The 17,418-nt window shown below is 38.3% G+C and overlaps 1 protein-coding gene across 2 annotated transcripts in view; it reads left to right on the plus strand.

Moving 5' to 3' along the window:
* Positions 1 to 10,459, plus strand: part of Sncaip (synuclein alpha interacting protein) — a 148,080-nt gene extending 137,621 nt beyond the window's left edge. Inside the window, exons 11-12 of one of the 2 annotated variants that reach the window (XM_071611848.1) lie at positions 1,071 to 1,141; positions 9,872 to 10,459. In XM_071611848.1, coding sequence (XP_071467949.1) covers positions 1,071 to 1,141; positions 9,872 to 9,956 — 156 coding nt within the window. In that variant the 3' untranslated portion in view covers positions 9,957 to 10,459. The remainder of the gene's footprint in view (positions 1 to 1,070; positions 1,142 to 9,871) is intronic. The other variant, XM_071611847.1, reaches the window with a different exon arrangement.
* Positions 10,460 to 17,418: the final 6,959 nt, after the last annotated feature.

Raw genomic sequence — 17,418 nt, forward strand, 5'->3', positions numbered from 1 at the left:
AGAGATTATATTCTGGTCTCTTGATTTTCCTCAATGGCTTGACCTTTGGATGGTAGGGGTTCTAGTCTTGGAGGCATTTCTATAAGATGAAACCTCCAGTTGATGTAAAACCAGGTCCTTTGCTGGCACTGATTCTGCCTCAGGAAGAGCTTGTTCTTTCCCTGTGACTGGATAGTTTACTCTCAAGCCCAATTAAAAGGCACATAAATAGAAACTCTATTTATAAGACTTTCAACTACTCAACTTCCAAATGACCTTTGAAATGAATACACCATGGGGGCCTCCACACTGGCATTTTTAAAACACAGACCCCTAGTGTTGATTGGAGGCTGCAGGAGTCTGAAATGCTTGCCAGTACACAGGGGATGGCAGAGTGTGCCATAAACTACATCTGATAATTGCTTTTATTGGAAACCCATGCATGATAATTTGTGATTTGCATCCATTGAATCAGAGATTTCCAACGTCTTTTTAGACAATGTTTTCTGCATGCTCTGTGTTTCCCACACCATCAGAATACAGCAGAGCAACCAAAATGCACAACTCTCTGTGGAAAAAAATGACCCAGATCATCCACACTCTATCTAGATAAACCACCCAGCGGAGTGTCAGATCTTCATAACATATTTTTGACAATAATGGTGAAATCCTAATCACACCAAAGTCTTAAGAACTGTCCCCATTCTTTCTATGCTACCAAATCAATCAATGGATTCAGCCAATCCATTGATTGAATAACAATTTTCATATTATATACCAATTTCTTTTTGTAAATTGCCCTTGTTATAATGGATTTTAGCATGTGATTGTTCCATCTAGGCCCAGACACCATACCTCTTGGATTAAATATGTCAAAATTTAAATTGTTCAAATAAAACTTTTCCAAGTAACTTAATAGATTCTCTTAATCAGTAGAAAATGGAGAATCCTCTGTATAGTTTCCTTACTCTCTAAAGTGTTTCTCCAGCTATTGTCCTCTGCCCTGTCTCCAGCATGCTTTGTGTTACTGGGGCTGTGCATGTGCTGAGCTTGTTGCATGTTTTCAGATGATTTTAATTGCACCTCTTTAGGAGATGTACAGCAGCTGCATCCATCTTTCCTCTAACACGCTGATTGAAGAGCATCTGCGTAACTATGCACGGTATGTGGTGCCTGGAGATGCATTGTGCAGCATTGCCATGGCTTTGCTTTGAAGTGCATGAGCTTTGAAATTACGGACCTGTAGAACCTTTCAGCAGTTGATGACACCAAGGAAGAAGAAAGTTGCAACTCTGCCCCCAAAATAGAAGCAGGGGCAGATGGTAACTAGGACTTAGGTAACTAGTATCTGTTGGAAGGGCTGTGTTCCAGCATCAGTCAGAAAATCTACTCATTTCACAAACTTGCTGTGTTTCTTAGTTGACTTTGGCTTCTGGTCTTTGTTTTAATGGAGTCAAGTACCAAGTAAGTATTGAAATTAAATTTCCTGTCATGGATAGAAGGAGTCAGCCTCCAATCAGAATCAGAACTTTGAAACAGAGCTGGAGTTTTATTTCAGGGCTGACTATAGATGGAAAGCTCCTTTCATCACCATCCTACTAATCTTGGGAGAAGCAAGCTTTGCCAGGCTGAAACTTCTCTAGCTTAGCATTTTGAACCACAATCCCTATCCAGAATCCCACCAAAAAAACAATTTCCCAGAATTAGTAACCAATACAAAATGCATGGGCTCTGTGCATGAAAGAGAGAAGATCGGGTCCCCAGTGATTGGGGTACCTCCTTGGGCAGAGTCCTTCTGCAGCATGGTGTTCATCCCCGTGCTGGGAGTATGCACAATTTCCTAACCAGGAGGAGAGCGGAGGAGCAAAAAGTGAGCAGCCCAAGGGGAGCTAATGAGCTCACTGTCTTTTGACTGGTTTATTTGAGTAAAGTTAATTCCCCAAACCCATTTTAAAAGGAGACTGTTGCTTTTAAATCATGTAAATAATTAAACCATGACATGCCATTAAGCACTCTTCCAAAATTCTCCGAAGAATGTGTGTAGTGTGTGTGTGTGTGTGTGTGTGTGTGTGTGTATGAGAGAGACAGAGAGAGAGAGAGAGAGAGAGAGAGAGAGAAGAAGAAGAAGGAGGAGGAGGAGGAGGAGGAGGAGGAGGAGAGGGAGATAGGAGAGAGAGAGAATTTATTATTCATCTGGATTTTAGTTCAGTATACTAAAGTGCAAGAAAGTAACTCTCTTTTTTTTCCCATCTCTAAATCAGCTTTCATCTGCTCTAAGTCTGTACTCAGGCTAGAGGGAGATTAAATCTCAGTCGTGCGAGGGGGTGCCCTAAAGGTCTTATGAATTAGTAAACTGAAGTAAGAGCCTTGGAGATTCAGTGTTTGCTGGTCACCCGTGGTCTGCTTGGGTACCACTCACATGTGGCCTGAAGGCAGGTACCTGGACTGCTTCCAGCCATCCTAGGGCAGAGAATCTTGGCCAGGGCTGAGAGTCAAAGGCCTGCGGTAGAAAGGGAAGAGGAAGAAATACTCCCCTCCCAGACACCGGGAGTAACCCACTTATATTTCTTTCAATACAGTTTCCCCACGCTTATATCCTTCTCTGTCCCCATGTTGGGTTGAATGTGTCTTCTGCTGCCTGGGAAATTCTCTTTTGTCCTTAATCAGAAGTCACTGGCAACACCCCCAGGAAAGGAAGCACACTTGGCAAATTCCCTGGGAGCAGGAAGGAAAATGAATACCTCTCATTTCTTCCAGGCTTCTATGGCACTGGGAACAAGACAATTAGTATCACAATAGATTCTCCTGCCAGAAATATTTCATCCTGTCTTTTTACAAGCAAAGGAACAAAGCTGAGCAATTTGCTATAATAGGATTACAAAAATCAGAGCACAAAGTGAGGTTATGGGGCTACTCGGATATCTGACACTAGGTTAGCACTTTCCCACTCAGCTTAAGGAACCATCCCTCCAATGGCTCAGTTCTGCACACTCCAGATTCTCTGGCTTTATGTATTAGCAAAGTTTGATTTCAGCACTAACCACTTAGAAACCCAGAAGTAAAAATAATGTATTAAATAAGTATCCTGACCCCTTCTCCTCCCTAACCTATAAATTAACCTACAATTTATCATAGTTTTAATTTGTCATGTGTTTCCATAAAAAAGGAGACACTAGTTTTCTTCATATTGCAGAGAAAAATGTTTCACTGATTCACTTATAATCACACACAGGTGAAGAGAACTGGCCGGATTCATTCCTTAGATAAATCAAGGACAGGTCTCTCTATTTCAAATAAAGAATCCTTGGAGAAATTAAGATTAGAGTAAAATGCTGGCATGAAAAATACCTGATTGACTCTAGTGCCTGCCTCGTTTCACCAGTGGGACCCAACTACAAGAAGAAAGGAGCCCATGTATTTATCAACAGCCTCAATTCTTGGCTCCAGAATTACTTGAAGACCAGATGGTTCCTCTCAGGTCACAGGAATTACCTAAAAGTCACTGTCCTGTCAGCAGAGGCCTGGGGAAGAGTGGGGCAATGGATCTCAATTCCAGAGATATATGAAATCTCATTTCAGTTCCTAAGAAATTTTTATTTTTCCTAGTAAAGGAAAAATTGGAGCAATAAATAGAACATTTTAAAGAATGTCAGCTCTGTAAGGGAGTTCTGTTTGCTATTTGTTTTTCTAAATTGGTCACAGTTTGATAGCAAAGAATCTAAATTTCTTTTCAATGCCCTTTAAAATTAGATTCAACCTTATTGCTTTCAACAGCTTTCCTAGTGTGTTTCAACTGCAGAGGATGAGTTGGTTTATAACAAGCAGATTTATCTTTACTTTTTCTTATGAAAGATAAGTTTGTTTTGCGTTATTACAACTCAAAGGGAATTTTTGCAATTACCGGTCTTAAAATGCCAATGAAACATTTTTTTCCCAGAGTTTAAGTCTGTCTGAGATCCCTAACGCTGAAGTGCATGTTGATTCCAGTTAGCAATAGGCAGAAGGTGGTAATCTCTGGCCACAGCCAGTGACACCTTCTCTGATCATGGTGGCTCAGCCTCCTGATGAAACCCTGATCCTAGCTCCAGCATTAGGGGAGACTCCTTAAAAAGACATTTAAGCAATAAATGCCATTAGTATGGATTGTACTGCCAAGGAATTAGTCACACTGGGAATTATATAGGCAGAGCCAAGAGCTAACATCAAATATTTTGCACAGATTAAAAGGTTCTTCAAAAGCCACTTCACTGTTAAGCCCATGATGATGTGACATCTGCTATGACAGTGGTCATCTGCTGTGCCCCATAGAGGGTGCAGAAGGGGAACCTGCCTTGGAAATCACACTCATCCCACCACGACATTCTTTCATCATGCTATTTCTGGTTTAATGACAATCAGAAAACCTAAGAAGAAACAACTCCTTTCTTCATTTCCACCCTCCCTTCCACACTCCCCAAAGTCCAGTTGTGAATTACATCATACCAAATGGGGGAGATATTCCATTCATGTCATATTCATACTACATGTCTGCCACCATTAGGGGCATCTTTGTACATTAAAAGAGCAGAGTCTGTCTACAAACTCTTTTAAGTCAAAGAAGTGGTTGGTTGGTGGAGACTTAAGAAAACCAAATAGAGACTCTAGCTGGACACCTCCTAGTGCCTTTGCCAAGCATCACTGCCCCAGCCAGTCATTAGGCTTTTCCTTGCTACACTGAGATCAGAGCACAGAGGTAGAAACTTTCCTGGATGCCACATCCCTGGTTTACCTGGCCATTCATTTCAACAGCATCTTTAGCACTGAGCCACACATTTTGCGATACCAGAATGAGGCATGATTTCTGAACTCTCAAGAGAGAATTAAAGTAGGATACAATTAAAGCATGGTAAGCTGTGTTAAAGGGAGAAGAGCAGTAAGAATACTACTAAAAGCAGTGCTCCTTGATGGCTCCATTGTACCTCCCTGGCTTCTCCCAGGGTCTAGCTTGGTGCCTGGCACATGGGAGGGACTTCATAAATGTTTGCAGAGAAGCAGAGGTAGGGAAAGAAAAAGGAGGCAGGGAAAGGAAAAGAGAAATGAGAGGAAAAATACCGAAGTCTATCTCATAGAAGAAAGCATTGTCTGTATTAACCCTTTGGGGTCACAAGTTGTTCTTCCTACAGTGAGTTTTAGTTCGAGCATTTCAAGTACAAGTTTTCAAACTTTAAACCAGAACCCCAGTTTTTTAGTAGGTGGAATGTACAGTGGTGCTCTCAGTAAAGCTTTAAGGAAGATAGCAAAAATCCCATTCTCTGTTATCATCAGTGGAGATGTGTTGCATGCTGTGGACCATTTCACACTGATCCTGTTGGCGTGTGTCTGGTCTCCAGGGGCTGTGGAAATATGGAATCTGTGCCTAGATGAATCAGCATACTCGATTACTTGCAAAACTGATATTTAAATGTAAGCCTTTTCTCCTTTCCAATTTTGGTCACTCAGTATGTGATTTCATATCCAAAAATGAAATCAAGGAGCAGCAAATTATCTGAATGATTTGTGCCAGAATTACCCAAACACTTTTTGTTCCTTTGAATACTGGTGATTCAGGACTACATAATTGAAGGGTTTGGGGAGAACTGAATTATTATTATATTATTCATATAAATGTCTCAGGATAGCATTTTACTTGGTCTAGATTCAACTCTAATCATGCTGGGTTTTGTTCTGCAAGAAGAGTATTCTTTGGGGGGTTTTGAATACAGCACCTCATTTTAAAGCAGAAGTGTTTCCATCAAAGTCTAAATAAACTTTATTATCTTTAGACTACAACCTAAGCCTTCTTTTAAAAACCTTTTAATTTTATTTTTTGTCAAGATGATGTAGATATAATAATACATATAATAATAGCATTATAATAAAAATTTACTGTTCCTTGTGCTCAACTCACCCCATTCTCTATTTCTACCCCTCTGAATTAACCACTTTCCCTTCAGATATTTTCTCTAGTATTATTTTCTAAAACATCCTTATGAATTTTTAATTTCAGATGTTATCCCTGTTATAAACTGGCATCCTACCATAGAAAGTAAAAATAATGACAGCACTTAAAATATCCTAGAGAAGAGCTGGGAATATATCTCAATGGCAGAGTGCTTGCTTAGCTAGCATGAGGCCGTGGATTCAATCTCTAGCACTGCAAAAATAAGACAAAAATAAAATATCCTAGAGAATATTCCAGATGCTTTACATACATATGCTGATTTAATCTTCACAGTGACCCTGTGTGGCAGATACTATTATTATCCAAATTTTACATATTAGAAACAGGCACAGATGATTACGTATCTTGCCTGATACGTAACAATGATTATAAATCGTTGGAACCGGGGTTTGAATTTAATCAGCCTGGCTCCAAAGTCCATATTCTTACCAATGAACCAAATTTGTCTTAGCATCCAACTCTCGTCACCTCCCCACACATTCACTTCCTCTCTTCCGCCATTAGTAAAGTTACATATTGGGGTTAAATCAGTATTCAGCATTTACTATGATTATGGCTACATAAATATTAATCACAAAAGATCCATGTTATATACTATGTTACATATTCTTTCTCATATAATTTTATGTTTTCCCTAGAAATAATTTTGATCCCTTATTTTACAATTCATTTTTTTAATTGATTTTATTATTTTTTTAAATACATGACAACAGTAGAATGCATTACAATCCTTATTACACATATAGAGCACAATTTTTCGTATCTCTGTATATAAAGTATGTTCACATCAATTTATACCATTATACATGTACATTTTTTTGCATTACAATTCTTTTTTTAACGAAAGAGAATTTTTTAATATTTATTTTTAATTTTCGGTGGACACAACATCTTTTTATTTTGTATTTTGTATGTGGTGCTGAGGATTGAACCCAGCGCTGTGCGCATGCCAGGCGAGCGTGCTACCGCTTGAGCCACATCCCCAGCCCGTACAATTCTTAATACACATATATTTCTAAACACTTTGCTTGAGACAAAAGCCGTCTTTCATTTCTTTCAAAAAACTCTGGTGTCTCTCACTGTGTCTGTTTGTGGATCCCTCCTCTGGGTTCCTGCCTGAGTCTGCAGCTGCATTCTGGCACTGCCACACAGCTGTCATCCTGGATCCTCCCAACTGTGTCATCTAGGAATTTGCTTCTACTTCTCTCCTGTGTAGACTCTATTTGCTGCATCTGACTTTTCCTCTTTTTGAGGGGAGAGGTTATTCTTGTGGTCTAGTAAATACACTTTCCCATCTTAAGAAGATGAATAAATGCTAAATTTCTTGAGAACTTACATATTTGAATATATCTCGATTTACTAGATTAGGCATGTTTGGTTGGGTATAGAATAATTGTATATTATTTTCTCTCAGATTCTTGAACACATTATTTCATTTTCTTTTGCTTCCAATGTGCCTATGGAGAACTTCGATTCCTCTCTGATCACTAATCTCTTGGAGGTTTTTATGGTTTTCTCTTTATCCTCACTATTTTGATTTCTTCTTGCTTTGCTGTGATATGCATCTGCTTTCATTCCTGGGCCATGGGCACACAACAGGTATTTTCCAATCTGGAACCCTATGTGCTTCAACTCTGCAAAATGTCTTATATAATTTCTTTGAAAATTTTCTCTTCTCCATTTGCTCTGTTCTTTCTTTCTGGAAATCCTAGTATTCTAAAATGTGGGATATACCAGATTGATCCTCACATTTTCTAATCTATCTTTATCCATACTTTGGCTTTTTCTAGTTCTAATTTCTAGGACATTTACTGGAATTTCCCTTCCAATTTTTTTTTAACTTCTGCAGTGATAGTGTTAATTTCCAATAACATTTTATTGGTTTTATCTTGGTTCCTTTTTTATAGCATTATATATACAAATCTTACTTAAATTTTTATAAACAAATACAAGTGTGTATTCTGTCTTCTTTTTTTACAATAGAGGTAGCTTACCATATACAGTTTTGCTTTTTACTTTTTTTCAGGTAAAATGTTGGAGGTCTTTATGTACTAGAGAGAGAGCTTGCCATTCTTTCACATAATTACTAGCATCTTCAGCAGCATGTTTTGTTTCTAATTGCTGCATCTTGAAGTGCAAATCAGTTTATGGGTTCCCCAATGATAGGCCCAGGTTTCTGCTTTTTCTTTTCTGTTAATTCCAAATATCTATTCACCTCATTTCTGAAATATAGATATTTTGTCTCTTATCTTTTTTCTCTCATTTCCCTTATTCATATAGGCTTATGCCTTTTTAAATTTTACTTACTTAAATTTAAGTGTTAGTTTGCAAGAAAGGTAATAAATGTGTGCATTTAATCTATCATGCTTAATTAGAAGTCCCTAGAGCATCTTTTGAAAAATTAAGTTTTTATTTTGACTTTTTTCCTTTTCCTTACTTGCACACTGATAATTCTCTGAAGTTTTATTCAGAGGAATAAATAGAAATAAGAATTATAACTTTCCGATGATGATGATCAAATGCTTATAGAACATTATGAATAAGCTAAGTGGCATATTAGTCTGTTTTGCATTACTATTACAAAATATCGGAAGCTTAGTAACTTTATAAAGAAAACAGGCTTATTTTGGCTCATATTTCTGGACATCTGATTTTGATGGGTCACAAATCTAGTGATGACTTTCTTGCTGGTAGAGTGCCAGGGTGGTGCAGGGCATCACATGGTGGAAATTAGGGAACACAGATATAAATATCCTCTGGTTTTCCTCTTCTTATAAAACTGTCAGCACTGAATCATGGGGGCTCCACCCTAATATCCTTATCTAATCTTAATGACCTCCCCAAATCCCCATTTCTAAGTATCAGAGTTGAATTATTTCCACCCTCTTGATAACTCACAACTGGGATTAAAGTTCAACACATGAACCTGCATACCATATCCAAGCCATAGTAGTAAGCAAGCAAGATTTTGAGGTCGGAAAACCACAATTGGGGCTCTCTGCATCCAAGCATGTTCTCATGTCAGGGAGAACCATTACCAGAAACAGTTTGGTCTTCTCTTATGTAGCAACGCCCAGGAATTTAGTGGTGTGTAGGCTTTCCCACCATAAGGAGGTAGGTTCTCTCTGAAAGCTTTTTAACTCAAATAAAAAATGAATGAACTTATTCAGAGGATAATTCATTTAAAAATCAAGGCTATTCCATGCCTTGAGTTTGTTTTTGTTTTTGTTTTTTAGTTGTATGTGGACACCTCCATACCTTTATTTTATTTATTTATTTTTATGTGGTGCTGAGAATCGAACCCAGTGCCTCATACAAGTGCTCTACCACTGAGCCACAACCCCAGCCTGTACTTGGGGGAGGTATCATGTACTTGGGAGGTATCATGTATAGAGGGGAAAACAGCCTTATCACTCCCTATTTGCCTTATTTTCTCATGGATTTACCTACTTATGGTTTTTCAACATGCTAATTAGTAATCACTTACCCAAATAAAAAGCATTTTTCCTTAAACTAACTGGAAAATAAAATGTGTCACCAGAGATCTTGTTTTAATCAAGTATGAAAATCTCTTGCCTCCATTCAGCCATCAGTACTGTTCTAACTCGCTTGATCTGATAAAAATCCTCTTGACTGTAGGATGCCTGGATTCCAATCAGTGTGATTGAGAAATTACTCTGGAGCCAAATTCAAATGTGCTCAGCAAGTATGTGTTGTGATATGACTCTTGCTTTTATTGTTGAAAGAGTGGTATACATGAAAAGAAAATAATTTGCCTTTTGGAATGAAGTGTTCTTCAATTGTGGTTTGTGTATGGATAATTTTAATTTTTGGTGAACTGTTCAGTGGCATTGTCTTGTAACTGGACCATAGTTTTATCTAATTTTGGCCTGTGGTTTCTTTTCTATTTAGACATAATGACATCAATAGAACAGTGAAGAAATCTTACAGCATAAAGCACATTGCTGAGCCAGAGTCAAAAGAACTCTTTTTGTAAAGCCCTTTTCTATTCTCTCTCACTGATGCCCTTTGGACACCATTGGAAATTACTGGACTATCCTCTGTGGAAACAGAACCACAAGAACAATGCCTCACCAGCCGAAGAACAGAATATCAGGATGCCTTAAATTTATATTAGACTATGTCATATACATTTTTGGGTGATATCTGCATATATATATATATATCTTGTTTTTCACAAGATGCTGTTTAAAAGCATGACTGTTTTTAACATATGTATGTTTTTAATGTTGGATTGGCACCCCGTGCACAGGACATTCACCAAGCCACTGACACTGTCTTGGATTTCAACAGTTGCATGAGTATTCGCTAATGTTGGTTGAACTTCCCTTCTCCCTTAACATGGGCAGTGTTGGCTCTGTTCCTCAATGAGACCAGGTCAGTGGTATTGTTTTCTGTCACGAGTGTTTTTTCTGTCATTTCTACTTTTTGTATAAAGGAAAGAAAAAAAAACAATGTTAACAGCCACCTATAAGCTTGGGGCACCAACTTTCTAATAAATCTGTGATGTTCTGATTTCTAAGGGACTTTGAAAGTATTTTGATTGCTGATATTTGATTTCAAGAACAAACTGCTCGGTTTAACTGTTTTCCCATAGGGGTCAAATAAAACATTCTATATTTCATTAAATACTAAAGGATCCGACAAGTAAAGTAAAGTAAGCCAATCCTTCTGCTTTCCCAGATCTTGGCGCTGACATGGGAAAATACAAATGACAACCAAGGATTTAGTCCCTTCTTGGGTCACTTTTTTCTTTTGCTTCCAACACATTATAAGCCTTGTCTAATCCCTTTAGGAGACAGTGTGGAGCCCCAGTTCATAAGAGGCTTATTGTTGATGCAGCTCTTTCAATCCATGTAAGCAGTAAGTTCCAAAAGGTTTCATCTTATCATGTAAAAATATATTTCTGTTGAAACTTCAAGAGTCTTATTTTCAAAGCATTGGCATGGCCTATAAGAGGTCTGACAAGTTTTAGTTTGAAAGTAGAATGTATTCTTACCAGTAGGAGGGAGCATAGTGTGCTAGCAATGTTAGGTAGTCTCATGTGGACCATTGTGCAACCCAGTATGCAGAGCAGACTGAATCTAGAGGCAATCTTCCCTGTGTGGATCAGCCTGGGGTTGATGAGATGCAGTGAGGTATGAAAGAAGGTTTTAATATTTGAGTGCCTTTGATGTACCAAACACTATTATGTGGTGATGCCACTACTTGCATTTTATAGATTTGAAAATTAAACTTAAGCAAGTTTAAGTCCTGTGTCCGATGTAACACTTCTAGTAAATAGCATAGCTAGGCTTTGGTACAATTTTGCTCATGAGCCCACTTCATTATCCTGTCCGTTCTACACTATGCTATCTCATTAGTGCATTGACTTATACACAGGGGCTAATACACAGGAGTTGGCTCTACTTCCAGAGGACTCTTCAGTCTTGGACTGGGGACAGGGCCTCCTCAAGAAACCTGGAAAAGGGCAAGATTGGCCTACATGCACATCTAGGAGGTAGTTTCCTTCCAATTTAGAGAGCAACATGTCTATGGATTTTAGCCAGCTGGCTCTGTCCTTGTTTGGGCCCTGTAAATTCCTGCTATTAGAGCCTGGTGCCATGTGTACTTCTGCGTTTCTCACAGTCTTGTTCTCAAATAAGAGACCATATCTCAGATTTTGGTCCTTTGGCTTCATCTACCCTCTTTGATTGATCCTCATATTTCATGGTTCTCTCCTGTTGCTTGAAATTCTAATAAGAGAATATGTGGCAAGCCCATAGCATTTCCTGTGGTTTTTGCTTGGTTCAGAGGTGACATGAGTCACATAATGGTGACTTTTAGGACTGGGCCCAGATGGGACCTGCAAAGATAAGGGACTCAAATAGTGCTCACTCTGTCCCCAGGAGGTCCTAGTTTGGTTCTGAAACTGTGTTCTTAGAAGTGAAAGATGAAGGGATCTGGGCACTCTGCAGAGATTGTCTAAGCAAGACAGATGGATCAATTAAACATAGCAAAGAAAATTCTAAGAGTTTAAAAGACATTACCTGACAATTCAACTGTTTGATGCCAATAACATATTAGACCCCACAGTATTTTTTTAATATTTATTTTTTAGTTGTAGCTGGACACGATATCTTTATTTATTTAGTTTTATGTGGTGCTGAGGATTGAACCCAGGGCCTTACACATGCTAGGCAAGCACTCTACTGCTGAGCCACAATCCCAGCCCTAGACCCTACAGTATTAAGTAAAGAAGAACAAAGAATAAAATAGGTAAAATATAAAAGTTGAACAGATTCAAATTGGCCAGACTGCAATACAGGGCTTTCTATGTATAATGATGTTGCTAAGACACTAAAAATGCTGGCCATTAAATTACATGTGTACAGTATCTTTACTGTCCAAGTTCCTTATGAAATGGATAAATTGTGGTTACTTGAAATTGATAGAGATGAGGTTTTTCTTACCACAAACTTAGTCTTCTGTAGCATTTTAAAAATGAAAACACAAACTTATTTTTCTATAGGAATTGAAACACATTTACATGTTAAAGAAAAAGAGTGGGATTCCTTTTAGTAAGTAGAGCTTTGTGGCTCCTGCCCAACTCCCTCCCATTGGGCTAATAAAATGAGTAAAGCTCTATCTGCGTACCTAATTACATGCAGCAGAGTGGGAAACTCAGTTCCAGTGTTAAAAAAAAAAATCACAACATCTGTCAGCATCTTTTAAAGATTGGCTTTTTAATGTCTCTAAAGAGATTTGTATTTCCAAAGTTGAACACATCAAATTAAGAATGTTTCTTAGAAAAGATAACAAGACACCAAACCATCACCACTTTGAACAGATTGAATTTCCATTATTTATTCTCATTAAACATTAGTATCAAGATTTTGATCCTAACAAAGTTCTGGATGTGCATCATGGGTTGGGAGTAGGGATGCGACTCTCAAAGGATATCTTCAAGTAAGATTTTGAGAAAATTTTCTCCGAAGTGGATAATCAGAAACAACATGATGATACAGGATAAAGAAAATAACTATAAAAATACTCAATTTCTGTGATACAAAAAAATATTTAATTTCCTCGATACACAATGGGTTTAAGGTGTTTTCTTCCATGCCCAATGTATTCTTGAGACTGAGATCAGTTGATAAAGCTAAGTAAGAATAAGAAATTTATTTCAAGAGTTGGTACCATTTCCACCCCTCTCCCATAAAAATGGAGTTCACCCTCTCTGTCTACTGCTCATAACACTCATTTTTGATGGGCCAAACTTTATGTCCTGTGTTACCTTTATTTCCCTTTTTTCTTTACTGCATAGTTTTACATGACTTTTCCAGCACTTGATTCCCATGTCCTAGTGGGATGAGAAGTTCATTGATCTCAACAGCATCTCAACATCACTTCTCATAGATGGTGGTTAGTAAATACCTGCTAATGAGTTTTTCAACCCATGTATCTATTTTTCTTTTCATTTCTTCCTCAGTTTTCTTTTTCCCCTTTCTCTCCTTTTCTTCCCTTGTGTCTTTCTCCCACTTCCATTCTCTTCCTACGTTCTCCCCTCCCTTACATTCTTCCCTCCCTTCTTTTATTTCCCTCACTCTTCTCTACCCTCTGTTCATAAAATCTCAAAACCTCACATACAGGATCTTCCTTGAAAGAATACTGGCAAAGGAATTACAGGAAGTAGAATCATGCCAGACCCAGGTATTTTACAAAAACAAAGTGAGTTGCCACTCCCTCCTGACCGTGCATGTAAGTAGAAGAAGCATCTTTCTGTATGCTGATGAATTCAGCAAATGGTGATTGAGCCAATACCAGGCACTTTGCTGGGTACTCCTCTTGATTATCAACATGCCCAGATGTCCTGGAAACTAGGAATGGCCTTGTGACCCAATCTGGGGTCAATAAAAGATAAGTAAAATTCCTAGAGGGGGTTCAAGAAATATTGTACAGTAAGAAGTTTACCTGACACTAATATTTTGTGCCTTGTACATCACTCTTCTTTCTCTCTGGTGTAGAACACAGACTGTTTAGTCTTGAGGATAAAAATCTCATGCCAAGAAGTAGAAAATAGGAAGGAATCTGTTTCTTGAGCACCTGTACAAGCTCTGAACTGTACCCTATATTATTTGTTGAGTAAAAATAAACTCTCTTAATGGATTAAATCACTGATATCTGACTTGGCATAGGACTAGCCAAATATAAAACCTAGTGTTCATACTCAGTTGACAGAGTATACATGCATGTCGTTGAAATAAAGCAGCATTGCACGTCACTGTATTCTATTTACTGCCAAGTCTGGGGGACATTTGGTTGTGCTCTATGATTAAAATATGTTTTGCTGGTTAGATGAACAGTGCATACAAAATCCTATACAACCATGTGAAACCACCTTCTGAAACAAAAGATATGTTCCCCAAGTGCTGACAGTACTGAAAGCCCAAAGCCCTCATGTGTTAACCTTCTCTAAGAATCACCCTTGGCTGAAGAGAACACACCCTTCCCCAAGAGCATACCCCTTCCTCAGGCAACCTGTATGCAATGACTGGTCAGTATGGAAATACACAGGTCCAGCCCTTCACCCAACTCTGGACAACTCCAAAGAGCCATCTCAACTTAATAACTAATCATGGGTTTGGCCCAGCTTCTTCCTCTGCCTAATCCCATTTCCTTACCTTTTCCCTCTTTTCCTTTCATAAATGTTGATCCCAAGAGCCACTGCAATATAATTCCTGCACACTAATCTGGATGTCATAATCTATTTACCAGGAAATTCCATCTGTGACAGAATTTTAGCATGCTCAAGTATTGAAGAAGTCCCAGAGTAGGACAGAAACTTGTTTAGTTGTGTTTTGTGCTTAAAGTGATGTGTATATCAGAGGACTCGTCTTTAAAAAACACCTCACACATCCCTCAAAGTGGTTTATCTCTTAATATTTTGAGGACATACTGTAATCGATTTCAGATCATTATATCTATGTGGAATTTAGACCATTCTCCCATTAGGAAGGTCCAGGGTCAAGCCAAAATATGTGCATTAGGGAAGAACTATTTAGACAAATTTCAAAGAAATGCAGTTAAAGTTATATTCTATTTGAGTATAATTTCATTTGTTTGGTAACAATGTTAAATTGAAAATATAGTAGCCTGTGTCATAAGTATTAAAATGTGCCATTCCCAGGATCCTTCCATACACTCTGGGCCCAGATGTAATCCATCGACTTCATTTTGTTGCTGATGGGTGAACTATACCCCATGTCTTTGCAGAAATATCATCTCTGCTCTATGGCATTTATCAAAAATCAAATTAGGAAATAGCCATATAGAAAAAAAAGTTTCCATTTTTTTTTTGTAAAACTGTTATTGAAACCATCAGATGTTTAAAAAGTCAATGGTTCTATAAGGGGCCATAAAATAAATTCCTCTTAGAGTTAGTGCTAGGGGAAAATATGCCTCTAGATAAACTGGCATGTTTCTTTTTATTAGCTAATAAGAACCTTATATAACTTATATTTTCCTTTTTGACTTGCCTGCCAGGAAAAGGTCAAAAGTAAAGTTTGCATTTAATCTCAGTAGCAATCCTTAGCCTAGGTATCTCTAAAGTACCTATTTCTCCCACTCCATGCCTTTCCTTTGTTCTTATTTTTTTAATCATTTTAATGGTTAAAACATATGTGTCTTCCATTATAAGCCACCCTAGCCTTTCTGAAAACAAGTCACCTGAAATAAATACATATGTTTTCATTATTTTTTCTCCATTACCTCCTACCCACCCAATCTTGCTCATTCAATTTAATTTAAGTGATTGTTCAAACCAACACTCCATGTGCAGGCAAAGCTGGTTCAAAGCTTAAGACAATTGTTACCTCCAAAATGTTCATTGTTACTAAAGATGGGAGAACTCACATGCACAAACATGGAAAGATAAGGAATCCTATGGGCCTCAGCATCTCAGAGGGCAATGTTGATGAAAGAATCGCTCTAGATTTGGCTGAGATCAAGTAGTTGCCTTGTAAGGCTGGTATTTAACAAGAGACAGACAAATATATTCAGGTACAGTGGTTGGCTACCCATGTCCTCATGTACTGTAATTAAGCATCAAAATGAGGATTGCAAAATGAGAATCAAAACATATCACATACAACACATCCACAGCCAAATGGCCTTACCAGTAGCTTGTCAAACTCAGAGAAACTTGGAAAATGTTCATTCAGTTCTTTCCTGAAGCAGGCAATATTTCTGAACCCACAGAAAGCAGAGTTTTAGAAATTCTGTGTTATTTTGCTTGTCTTCTTGCTGTAACTTGAATCTAGGACCTGAGTTCTAGACCCTGTGAGGCTTCCTCTGACCATTTCTTTGCTCAGCACAATGCATTCCTCTTGTGGCCACTGTGAATTGCCATACTCAGGGCTCTCCTCAGGAGGCCCTGCTATGGGAACACAGTCTGCTCATGCACTCAGCCCAGGGCTACTCCCTCCCTGGTTTTCTTAGCCAGTGCCCGAGCACAGCAGAGGTATTAGAACCAGGGCATATCTTCCCATCATGGGAATCTGGCCTGGCACTCCCCTTGACCTGGTCAAAACTTTCTCCAAAATGTGCTGCAGTCTGAGGTTCTTCCTGCCCAATCCTCCTTCCTAACTCACAGTATCAGATGCACATCACTGCCTGAGGGCTCTACCTACTCCTACTCCTCCCCTCTTTACTCTTCTCGGGCATGTCCCCCCAATAAATCCCTTGCACATCTATTTTGGTTTTATGGCTGCTTCTCAGATGACCTATCCCAACACACTCCGTGACCCTCCCTTGCTTGGTAGGGAGACGGTAGTGCTTAGGATTCTGCAGCTGGGGTGCTAAGGACACAGTCCATCTTCCTCACTGCAGAGATTAACTCAGAGCTACTATGTGAGTTCCCTGTAACATACGGTAAGAGTCTTTATTTCTTTCCCCAACTTGAGTTATATTACAAAAAGTCATATTCTGTTCCCTTATGGTCTATAAATTCCAGGCTCAAGGACCAGATCCTGGCTTAGTGGGATGAAGAAAGGAGCTGGAGGACGGGGAGGTGGTATTTGTGGAGGAAAGCTGACTCCACAACACAGAAAATATGTTATCTGAATTCAAGGTATAGAAAGCTCATAAGAAGTGAAAGAGAGCTGCCCCTTTAGTGCACGTGTTTTCTCTCTCTCTCTCTCTCTCTCTCTCTCTCTCTCTCTCTCTCTATATATATATATATATATATATATATATATAAAATTTGTCCTTTACTCAAAAAATTTTGCTATTCACAGATGAACATTATTATTCTCCATATTTATATGAAATTAGTATAAAGAGCATGTAAGCAAATTGCTAAAGTCATTTTCTCCTATTGGTACCATTTATTTATATTTATCTATTTTGAGAGATATACTTTTAAATATAATCATACTTAAAATTTTAATAATCTTGTT

This window comes from Marmota flaviventris, chromosome 5, assembly GCF_047511675.1.
Source record: "Marmota flaviventris isolate mMarFla1 chromosome 5, mMarFla1.hap1, whole genome shotgun sequence".
Taxonomy (NCBI): Eukaryota; Metazoa; Chordata; class Mammalia; order Rodentia; family Sciuridae; genus Marmota; species Marmota flaviventris.